General features: G+C 45.2%; 1 protein-coding gene across 5 annotated transcripts in view; it reads right to left on the bottom strand.

Moving 5' to 3' along the window:
- LOC119175049 (cyclin-D-binding Myb-like transcription factor 1) overlaps positions 1 to 12,140 on the bottom strand; it is an 83,949-nt gene that overhangs the window by 56,521 nt on the left and 15,288 nt on the right. For all 5 annotated transcript variants that reach the window (XM_037426226.2, XM_037426225.2, XM_075894801.1 and 2 more), the window contains exon 7: positions 3,200 to 3,390. In XM_037426226.2, coding sequence (XP_037282123.1) covers positions 3,200 to 3,390 — 191 coding nt within the window. The remainder of the gene's footprint in view (positions 1 to 3,199; positions 3,391 to 12,140) is intronic.

Below are 12,140 nucleotides of genomic sequence, written 5' to 3'. Positions count from 1 at the left end.
CCAGCCAGTCTTCGGCGTCCTCGAACGGGTCACCATGGAACACCTTTGGTATGACAGGTTGGCTGACAATGAGCTGTGATGGTACAATTTGGCTAGTCATGGTGGTAGCGTTTCTTGTCTCCGCCGCTGATGCCCTTGGCACAGGGGGAAGTGATCCAAATTCTGGTGAATCCCCTCAAATACGGCGACTGGTACGTTGGTGCACCAGCGTAAGCTCCACGGCTTGCGGATGGTCAGGGCTTGGACTTAGCTCTCTCGTGGGATTTGGAATCATCTACCCCGCACCTCCACCAGAAAATGTAACGAATGTAGCAGCCTCACAACAAGGATGTTCTATTTACACGGTTTATTAAGGGCGAACTTGTGCCCAAAGTGAAAGACGCACAGCAATCAAGAAGATCCAAGGTCGGTAGTCCTCGTGAGCCTCTGCCTTGAGCACCCTCGTTCTCTTCTTCTTCACACGTGTTGGCTGTTCAATGAAGTGCCGTGCGCATGCAGGGCCGGCTCGTGCATTGCGGCTGGCTTCGTCGCTCGTAGTCTAGCCGTTAGCGTTTCTCTGGTTCCCGACATCCGCGTTGCGCGGAGCAATGGTAATTTCCTGTGGCAATATAACTGCTACTGGAATGAAAAACACAACCCTAGCCCCACTGCAATGCCCTGCATGTGAACTTCCCTGCATAAAAAACATGCAATGTAGTGCAATGCCAGGAGAAACGAGTTGCAAAGCCCAGTCAGCCAGTTTTCTTCCTTACGTTGTTAATGTTAATGAGAATAGACAAGCCAAGGAAATTATAGGTGATATTATTTGTAGCAATATTATTGTGAACAAATTCAAGTGGACAAAAAAAACAAATTGCCAACAGGAAATGAACCTGCAACCTTTGAAAAACATGTCCAATGCTGTATTGATTGAGCTACGGCATCAGTAGGAAAAAAAAGGAGGATGACCCTAATTTCAGGTCTGGCGGTTCCATGCTGCCAATTTCATACAGGGTGGGTGCTCTTCCAAACGACTGTGAGCTTCTCTTCTGCCGAGCACCAGGCCAGAAGTGTGCTTGTACCTATACAGGTGCCTGGTGGCAGCAATTCTCTTCCTCCCACAGCAGCGGCGGATGCTCAACTATTTCACCAAGGCTGCGGTGGATTAATATACGCCCAGGAGCCTTCCAGGAGCCTTCGCAGAACGTTATGGGGCTACTTTTCGAGATGAGTACACAGAAACAACAGAGCGCCAGGTCGGTGTGTTCCGGTCGGCACTGGGAATCGCACCATGTACCTCCCGAATTGAAAGTGGACACTCTAACCATGTAGTCATTGGTGCGGCCTGTACACTATATAGGATCTATCTGTGCATTCGAACCTGGGAGTGTTAATCAGCAGTGCTTGAAGCCAAGATGGCGACTAAGCAAAAAACAAGCTGCAAAGCAAGCAAAACTCTTTTTCGCTTTGCTTTTCCAGCAGGAAAACTGGGAACATTTTTTTTTGCTTGTTGGCACTGCGCAGCACAGGATCTTTGGCCAAGCTAACAGCCAACTAATAATCTGAGATTTCATATGAAGGTTGCAGGTATGGTCCCTCACAACGACAAGTTGTCATCGTGCCCACTTCGATTTTTTCATATTTCTGTAAAGCTGAGCAAATAGCAAAATTTTTGGAGCACAGTGAATTGAAAAATTAAGTCTGAGTGTGAATCGGATAAAATATTTTTTGACAAGTTTTCAAATATTTGTTTATTTTTCGTTTACTTCAAAGTTAAATTACACAAAAAAGGTTGCAGAGAATCTTTCACTTTTTTTATGAGATAGGAACATGATAGTGTTTCTCTTGGCTAGGTTGGTGAAGTGCTGGAGGGATGGTGCTCCATAGCTGTTTTATCAAGAATGAGGCAATGTAGAGGCCAAATTGTATTTATTTACGTGGTTTGGAGCAACCGATGCATTGTCACAACACCTTAATGTAAAAGGAAAAGACACTATTTCCTCCATCTCTCCTCTGCTTCAACTTCAGTGGAGGCCCAATTGATTTGGCAGACAAGGGTGTGCTCCCTTTGAGTTCAGTGTTTAACCTTCCTTAAGGACGTCAACATAAAAGAACATTTGTGATCAAAATCTTTGGCTTCCGATTTTTTAGACTTTCTGCCCAGATTTCAAACAAAAAATGACATTAAATGAACCTCCTGTTTCACTGAGCCTGTCATCTCCATATTGGAACCAGCATTTTCTTGAGTCAATACATTTGCGTCCACAGCAGAGTCTGAAAGGCAGCTTCACTATAATGCGAGATGTGATAGATTGAAGCAAACAAACAAAAAATCTGAAGGGGCTACTGTCAATTAAATGAACTTCCTGTTTCGCTGAGCCTGTCATCTCGATATTGGAACCAGCATTTTCTTGAGTCAATACATTTGCGTCCACAGCAGAGTCTGAAAGGCAGCTTCACTATAATGCGAGATGTGATAGATCGGAGCAAACAAACAAAAAATCTGAAGGGGCTTCTGTTAATCTGACATTGACTGTATTTGTCTTTGGCAAGTTTGAATAGTGAAATTCCAGTGTGAATCAAATGAAATAGCAACTATTCAAAAAGCATTTCGAATATTTGCACGTTCCTACATGATTTATATATAATAACCACAAATGACATCCACTACACTTTCCTTGGCTTGATTTCTCCTTAACATTGGGCTGAACAAAGCAAAATGAGCCCTTAAAGACTCCCCTTCTATCCTTCATTATGTATGCTTGTGCGATGGAAACTAAGTAAAGACAACACAGATGGATCAAGTGCTTCTATGTGAGCACATTTCACATTGTGATGTTCATTTTGACATTCGTTTTTGGATGTTCAAAGAGATTTCACAAATGTTCGGCATTGCCAATAAGCCGACAAATTTGAGCTTAACATATCAGAGATCGACTGTACAAGAAAAAGCTGTGGACAAGTACGTGAAATAATTTTTAATTAAGAAAAGGTCATTGATTATCACAGCCGACCAATAAATGCACTTTTAACTAGATATTGTACCAGAAAAAAATGGTTGCTTATTCGAAATCAGCACTGACATATACACGAACTCAGCAGGCTTCATCAACATCAATATAAAATTTGAAGAACCTTGAGGAGCAGCGTCCTCCTTTAAGAGACCACTCGTCTCAGCACACTATTTGGAGTAAGCAGAAATCAAAATAAGCCCACATACTCTTTGATTTGGTCCAGTTCTTCAGAGCTGTATTTGCCAATGTGGTTCTTGTTGTCATACATGCGGATGACACGGCGATACACCGAGAACAGGGGCCGGTTCAAGCCCTTGGCCACAGTGCGGTAGAAATCCTTACGCTCGTCTTTGGTCATTGAAAATATCACAGTGGCTGGGCTGCTGATATCGCGCTCCTAAAAAGACAATGTTTATTTAGTGCACCTAATTAGTGAGGTATGCATCATGCCCTTATCTCATGTGCCTATTATTAAACACACAGCATTCAACAGACACAACTCAGTAACTACAATGGCCCAACTTCACAAATGCCCAAATTCACTGCGTTTCAGTGTTACACAACTGTGGAAAGCCACTTTATGAGTTTTATAGGCATTAATGATGCTAAAAACTTGCAAGAAGTTTAACCGTACTTTACTCTAGCAATAATGGCAGAAATACTTAGTACAGGTAATCAAACAAAGTTAAGCTACTGAAAGCAGTCATTCTGTTTACTGAGCCACTATAAATCGTAATGTGAGGTTTCTGCTTATTAATTAAAAGTGACTGCTCTATTGATGTTGGTTGATATTTCATGAATAAAGAAACATCGTAATAGTTGGTACAGCTAGACATTGTTTAAAACATAGAAAATTTATATGTCTTGAATTAAGTGCACTAGTGATAAATCAGATTTTTGGTTGATTCACATTGCAAGCTTTTGCTTGGCCAATTAAGTCTTCAATATGCCTTAATGCCACCAAATTCAAACTGCTCTCTGCATAAATTTGGTTATGTCATACTTGTTTGCTTGTGTGCACCTGAAAATACCTGCTGCCACTGTCGCTTCTCGGTGAACATTCATGTTCTTGGGTCACTGAAAGCCACTAATAAAGCGAGCCTATAGTGCAGCCAATCTAGCCAAATCACGGGCAGCAACATTCACATGTTAACTGCAGAACGGTTCACATGGCCTTCGTATAGAAGTACTTTACTGGGCTAATCGGCTCATGATTCTACATAGACCACGAAAACATGGCTGTTCTTGTGCAACTAAAAAAAATGAGAAAACAGGTCAGTAGGGGTGCAAAATTTAGACTGTTTATAACAGTGATGTGATTGACTTGAGCTGTTTTGGAGCAGATTTTTGGAGCAACAAAAACTGCATTTTGGAGCAGGAAAAGGTTATTTAGGAGCTGCTGAAAATGCATTTTGATGGGAGAAAAACGACTTTTGGAGCAGCTTAAGGCTCACTACCAAATGGGACACTGACTGTGTGAAGCACAGCAGTGAACTAAGGAGTAACCCTTTCGAATAAAGAAGGTCTGTGCAATAATGGATGTTTGGAGATGTTTGTATGACATCACAGTATATAACCCCAAACTAATCTCAAACCTTCCAGTACATTTTTTAATATGGGATACAACCAACTACGAATTAGTGCAACATTCTGGCTGCTGAAATAATGCAGAAGAGCATTTATTATTTGAAGAACAAATAAATCACCATAGAATTTTTTATTGAAGACTAGCAACACTAATTTTTTTTATTGCAGAAGATTTGTTGTCTAGTTGGTTGTCTTCTTGCCTGACATCTTGTCAAGGGCTGCAGAGAGTCGTATTTTTCGTTCACCAAGCAAAGACTGGCACTACTGATGCGCTCGAGTCTCAATCCAGTACGTGGTGTGAGCACGGCAGTCGCCAGAAAAGCTTCAGTATTTAGGGGTCGTGGAAACGCTGATCTACGAGGCTTTCATTGTGTCAGAACATTCACAGAGGCTCGCGGCGATACCAAGCACGGCTCCAAGCACATCTAAATCGCATCACGAAAGCTTATTGACAGCATTCCATATGACCGTGAAGTGCGCGGCCGCGTGAACAGTACAGCCGGCGTGGATGCACTTGGCGGCCGCTTTCGGTGACATGCGCGAAATGCGTAGCTACGATGACAAAGAAATAGGCGTGCACTGTGCTTGGTATCGTATTTTTGAGTGCCATCGCACGAAACTGCTAGCCGCTGTTCTGAGCAATCTTAGCAGTGATGCGGAGTGGGGGGGGGGGGGTTGACGAGCTTGACTGTGGGGTTCGCTGCCAATACATAAAATGCCCGTCCGAGGTTCCGAGGAGCTAGTGAGTGATCTGCTTCGTTGTCTACGAAGAAGCATGTTTCCACGAGTGCGCTAGCATGTTGTTCTCGCCCGCAAAGTTCGTCTTGCATCAGCAAAATTAGGCCTAAAGACGACTCCGGTGACGCACTGTGCTCATAGTAATCTGATCGAGCATTCGCTTACAGTTCCTAACTAAAGCATAATTATATTCTAAGTGATCGTCAAGCCGTGAACACGTCATAAAGTAGTGACTCTCGACAGCCATGTCCTCTCAACGCACAAGCAGCAGATTACAATCACCCAGAGCGAGCATAGGGCCAATGGCGAGGCGAGCTGGGACAACACAGCGGCCACAATCAATCAGGGGCCTCAAAACGACAATAAAACATTTGCTTTTTGTGCTCTTGTTTTTTAAAGGAAGGAGCCAGCTGAGGCGAGCAATTTGAACACAGAAATACTCTTTTTGATGAGCCCACAAAGCCGGTTTGCAGCCGCGCCATTGCAAAGCTATAATTTCTTGAAAATAACTGTTTTTTCATGATTTACAGAAATATTTTCACTACCTAGAAGGGTGAAACGAATTTTCCAAAGCACTTCTGCACGGTTTGGGTTGCAGAAACTTAAAACTTAATATTGAGAAATCTTTTTTTTTTTTTTGCCATTTTTCGCGATACAAAACCGCGTGTCACCTTAATATTTGTGCTACACCTGAGTTGACTGTTGATAATAAGTTACAAAGAAGTTTAAAGCTGGTTTGCTAGTTCACCGCCCTTCTAGCTTTCAGCTGTTTTGAACTACTGTCTTCTATCCACCTGCCGAACACGATTAGCTCGGAACTTCAGACACCGGCTTGCAGCAAGCCGTTCCGTCCAAGGTGCATTTTGGGGGGGGGGGGGGGGGGTCACGCTAATTTACACCAGTCTGGGCCCAACCAATTGTCTGCGCCTTTCCATAAAGCAGCGTCCGGCCATATCCCCCCCCCCCCCCCCCAGGACGGGCCACCAATAACCTCGAATTGTCGCCGGCGGCACGCTGCGCCCGTTTTTCAGTAGTATTTTGTAATTAGGTGCAGTTTTGGCACAGAAAGGAGGAAATGTAGCGAAAGGTAGCAGGTTTCCCGTTTTGGCACAGCTATCGCATCACTATTATAAGCACAAACATGCACTAAAAACTAGGCACACATCAAGTGCAAGCCACCCTAATCAAAACCTGTGAACTACAAACTTTCTCTCTGCCCACGAGAGAGACACTGACCTATCACTGATACATGAGGAAGCTTGTGGTTTTATGAGGAATGCCTCCAACAATTCTCAAGCCGTGGTGTCCCCGCTTCTGCTGATAACCTGCATCTTATTCACGCACGAATCACACTCATGAAAATTGTAGTGCGTTGTCAGATGTGTCCAATCTTTACCTTGTAGTGTACACATATCCCGGAGGAGTATGGCCACTCGCGTAAGTCCGGTTTTAGCGAGCCGAAGGGCAAGCGTTAACTGTCGCCGTGGTGAGAACACGGTACTGCTCAAGGTCACAACACTTTATTGCCTGCGGCAACCCCGAAAACGCAGTACAGAGCCCGTTTCAACAGGGGCGGCGGGAAAGCAAATGGGCTTATCCGTGCCACGGGTGAGAAGTACTACACAGGATGCCGCGAACACGTCTCCGTGATTAAAAGTGATTCACAGTGACAATGGGACAAACGACCTGGTCGCTCGTGTGAAGGCAAAAACTCTGCTCGCGCTGGCTTCCGAAAGGTACGGATCGGCGTAGTTTGACCACACACTAGGACACCGCACCACTCTTCGGTCTAGCGTTCAAAGGGACCACAAAAAGTGAGCGTTCGCCGCGGGCACAAGGCACCGTTGGGGAAGTCCGACAAGCCCCAAATAGTAAACACCGACGAACGGAAAAGAAATGAGTGCTCACCCTAAGCTGTCCCGGAGAGATCTCTCACTGCTGACGCATGTGCACGAAACGTTCAGAGAAACTTTGCGCATGGCGCCACAGTCGACATTTACTACCGGGTGAGAGGGGTTAGAACTCACTCCGTTCCCCCAGTGCGACAGATCGCGGAGGAAGGGAGAGTCATGTTTGGACATGAGAACGGCAGGAATAGGTGGCAAAGCCCGCTCAATGGTGGCGGGCTAGCCTCAATTCCTATACCCTCTCATCTAAATTTGCCCTTTACCAGTCTGCAAAGGCAGCCAGACGTCACCCATGCAGTTAAAATGACACTTCTATGAGCAACAGCTAACCTCAGTCCAGCCCTGTAACTACTGCTAAAAGAAATGATGTCGAAGGAGAAACATTAATAACAAAATAAGCACATGACACTATAACATGTTTGCAAAACAGAAGTAAGGCTAGTGTTCGTGGTGCTGAGGCGGGATAGCGTCCACCGTGTGGAGGGGCTGCAAAGCGTGATGTTTACTGAGTGCGATGCCCGTGTGCAAGGTCAGAGGCACGGAAGGCGCTGACTGGTAGCTCACAACGATGATAGGGCTGCAGGTCCGACGAAGGCCACTTCGGTGGCAGCTCAGAGGTCCCGAATTTCCCAATGGATAACGGGGATACGTCACTGAGAAGTCGGGCCTCTCCAGAGATCAAGGAGGCCAAACTGAAATTGGCTGCCAGGTGTCCTGGTGTTGGCAGGCAGCAATCATATAGCTGCTGTTAGCTAGCCTCTCGCAGGAGCCAAAGTGGAAGGGGCAGCAGGGCTTCTCGGTGATCGCAGAGAGCGGTGATGGCCGAGAGTAGGGCACAGCCGGACTGTCTGACGTCAGCAGGTCAGTGCCCCGAACATCTGGTGTCGACATTGATGGGACGAAAACACGAGACACACACTTCCCGGGCACGCACAGAAGCGCCATGAATGTACACAAGCACAAAAGCACGCACGCACACACCCCTCCAGAGCTTGCGCGTGAGCGAAGGCACAAAGTATTCTTCGTTCCTCTCACCATGCATAAGCACCAATGTTCAAGTTCACAGCCCCCTTCGCCAGTAGACGAAATACAGCACAAAGAGTGTTAAACAGAGCAAAAATTACACTCAATATCTGGCCAAAAAAACATAAAAACATAATATACAAAGGAACACTTTAAAAAACTGGGTGGGGTGAACTTCTTTACGTGAAAAGGCCGTAAAGAAGCTAACCTATACTGAGGCTAGACAGTAAACTGAGGGCCTTCAGTTGTGGAAAAAGTACGCCATCCAGCTCAAAATCACAAAGGTGATTGCCTCCTCAGCTTATACCGTTGTGGGGTCCAAATGTGGTCCGCCGCCCCGGGTCTGCCCCGTTGCTTGCACGAAGTGCCGCTGGGTGCTGGCACGAGCTCGTCAGACCATGACAAAGGGTTTCTGGTCTGCGATGTGGGCACGGCCGAGTTTTCCCAAAAAGGGGATCTTTCAGCAACTTCGTGCCATGGAGGCTCACTGACAATCGGTTCATAACACCGGGCGGCTTGCCGACCCTCAGTGTCACTGTTTGTCAGATGTGGCAGGCACGGCAATAGCGATAAATGTCACGCTTTATGCCGGACCAGGTCACAATGTTGCTCAGTTTGCGAAAACTTTCGAGCCACTTAGGTGACCAGCCATGAGTTCGTTGTGATAGAATCGCAACAGAGCAGCCCTCAGATTTTTTGGGCATAGCCACCTTACACGGATACGCAGACTTATCGACGGTGGCTATGTAGTTCAGCAGGAGCCCGTCATGGTCCAGCAAAATGAATATGCCGGGGACTCACACACACTGTTTCTAGCCCACTTTTCACGCCCACTGCAGAGCAAGCAGCATACTATACGGCGCTCCATCTCTCCAAGACTCGAAACGAATCACTTTGCTGAGCCTTCAGTAGCTCTTCGCTGCTGAAAGCGGTTCGGATTCTCCCAAAGGGGGGGGAGTCTGGTATCACGCCTTCTCAGGACCGCAGCAACCGCCGCATGCGTCGCCGTCATGAGTTCGCTCTCGGCATCGTGGCCTTCGGAAAGCTCCCCCGCCTGGCCGCTAAACGGTGCACTGCTTACTTGGATAGCAGCCAAAGTTCATCCGCAAAGGCACCGCTAGCGGCTGTCAGATCGGGATCAAGGTTCCGGCAGACGACAGGGGCATGAGATAGCACGCCAGCTACCAGTTTGCGTTGTTTACTATAGGGGCTATGTGCTTTCTATCTGTTCCCAGTGAAATGCAGCAAATTGTGATGCACCACTTTCATTATGAAAGCGCACAACAAAGGAAGGTCATTTTGCACACTAAATATAACTGCGTCATGTCTTTTCTGTGTGCCTGAGGCTTGATATCGTGAGTAGTGTAAATGGAGACTATCAGCTTCTTACATTCAGAAAAAGCTACTGTGGGCTGAAAATAACAAAATATACGAACCTCAAAGAAAAGCTTGCAGACTTTCATAAGCAACTTGGCGTATACTGGCTTAGTCAATGTAGAGGTATGCAATGCAGGCGTATCCAAAAGTAATAGCAAAGCCGGTAAGAACAGCCTCTCAGAAAAAGACCAGCCAGAAGAATAAATTTCTCATTCCTTGAAGAAAATTGTGCTTGTCTCGCCCTTTTTATCTTTTTCTAATTCTGAAAATAGGGTCATGCTTAGGGTTTTATTGTTAAAATGTGGCGGCAATTTATACATCAGCATATTTATTATGAACGCACGAAATCGAGTACTCCTTTGATTAGTGTGAATGCCCTACTTTAAAACATGGTTTTTATCAAGCTGAGCCAAATAAATGCTTTTCTTGTTCCTCTCCTCCCCATTGCACGTATACTCCATTCAGTGTTTTAAAGTAACATATTTGGACGTACTTGGCATGCTAGCATTTTATTTCTGGGGGCACTTCTATTAAGACGAACACATGATCGTGTTCCCTTCGAGTTCGTCTTAAAGGGAGTATACAGTGTTGCTTTCTTTTTCTTTCTTTCCTTTATTTGTCTCACTCAATATACAGTAGACTCTCAATAAACTAAACCTGAAGGGACCAGGAAAATCAGGAAATTCGTTTAGTGAGAGGTGAACATAGGGGCAGAATACAAGCCCAAAACAAAGCATTGCAGAAACAATAGTTCCATTTAAGCAGTAGTTCCGTTTGACAGATTTCCGTTTATTGAGAGTCTACTGTAATTCTCGCTTGCTTCCTCTTTTCCCCCTTTCCCTATGCCTTCCTTCCTGCATTTCTTTCTCTCATTTTTTATATGCTATGCTTTCTCCCCACCCTCACTTCCCTTTCTTACTCCTTAGCTACACTTCTATACAAAGCTATGCCATGTTCTGTCAGTGTGCCTGGATAACCAACAGGTTAGGATGCATGCTTCTGGATTGTGAATACGCAAGTTAGATTCTCGCTGCCTCGTCAAGAATTCTGTTAGCCAAGATTTTCTCTCTTTCCCTGTCTTTCGATCACCCGCTTGCTATACGCTATCCATCTGTAGCCCAAATTCAGTGTGCAAACCCGTTAATGATGATAATAGTTTTTGGTCATGATATAATCCTTGGCTAGAATAGCTTCAGTGTTAAAAGCACTTTAAACTAATTTTCCTGCATCCCCCTCTCTGGAAGCTTACAGTTGAATCACCTACTTATGTCATACCATTCATTCCCGTCATGTAAACTGTTATAAGCAAATGCAACTGTAAGCAGTTCAGGTAAACCACCAAGTTTATCAAATTGCTCCGAGTTACAAGAAATGGCATAGAACAAATAGCAGGATTTCGCCACAGTGCTATGAGTAAGAAGGCACGAGGCATGTGCGCGAGACCTCGAGGGTGGGCAGAAGCGCCACGTTCACGTAAGAGATAGGACAAGAAGGCTCGTGGCACACAATTTGAGCTGTCATGGGGAGCTCCGGAGGATGAGCTGTCACTGTGCTATGGAGCTTCGAACTGCGAAGGCAGGAAGGTCAGTGTCACTACCATGACGGAAGCAGTAGAGTCACTCGGTTCAGAGGCAGGGGTACAACAGCTAAAGTAGAATTTGAAGCAATTATCGGAGTAACAAAATGTCCCTTTTGGAGCACTAAAACCCAAATTTAGAGCAGGTTACAGGAAAAAAACTAATTTTTGTCATGAAAGATCAAATTTGGAGCACTATAAAAGGGAATGCTAACATTTAGAAAGAAAATATATGTACAAAACATTCAATCCACCTAAATAGTGCAGAGTGAACATGAGCACTGCTATTTCAGTAAAAGCAGTATTCTGAATTACCTCACTGAGCAAATCCAAAATCAAGCTGGGAGCCGACAGATAGGAACACGTAGTTGGGTAATCAGGGTGAACAGTGGAGGTGCCTCAGACAGGCTGGCCGACGTTTCGATAGGAGGTGGCGTGTGTGTGTCTCTGTTGGTAATCGCCATCTGAAAAGAGAAAATCTATAAAGCAGAAGAGTGCAGCCCTCGCTTCATTGCAAGCTAAGTTGCAATGTTGCAAAGAGTTCTCGGAGGTTGGAGGAAGTGAAAAAAACAAAAAACAAAGTAAGAATGGTGTTCTACAAAGCGGTGGCCATTGCAGACACTAACGAAGGAAAGAGCATGAAATACTTCAGAACCAGGCGATGGGCGCTACGTCTAGCCACCTTAGAAGGTTGCAGACGATAGCACCGTATGCCAATTTTAAAACACCTATGAATGGGAAGGACAACAAGGAAGTAGTTACGACAGGGGTAGAAGCAGGCGGCATACTTTTCAAATGTAAAGATGTCAACATACCGGTGTGGTCTGAAGAGAACGTGTCTAACAGAAAAGATCATCGGCAAAAAAAAAAAAAAAATGTTTTCAAGTGCTTTCGCACGTAGCTCGCCCAGTGGAGTTGCCTCAAAAATTTGACGACATG

Source organism: Rhipicephalus microplus, chromosome 5 (genome assembly GCF_043290135.1).
Source record: "Rhipicephalus microplus isolate Deutch F79 chromosome 5, USDA_Rmic, whole genome shotgun sequence".
NCBI classification, from domain to species: Eukaryota; Metazoa; Arthropoda; class Arachnida; order Ixodida; family Ixodidae; genus Rhipicephalus; species Rhipicephalus microplus.
Note: the sequence above shows the minus strand (reverse complement) of the source record. Positions and strands in the feature narration are given on the sequence as shown.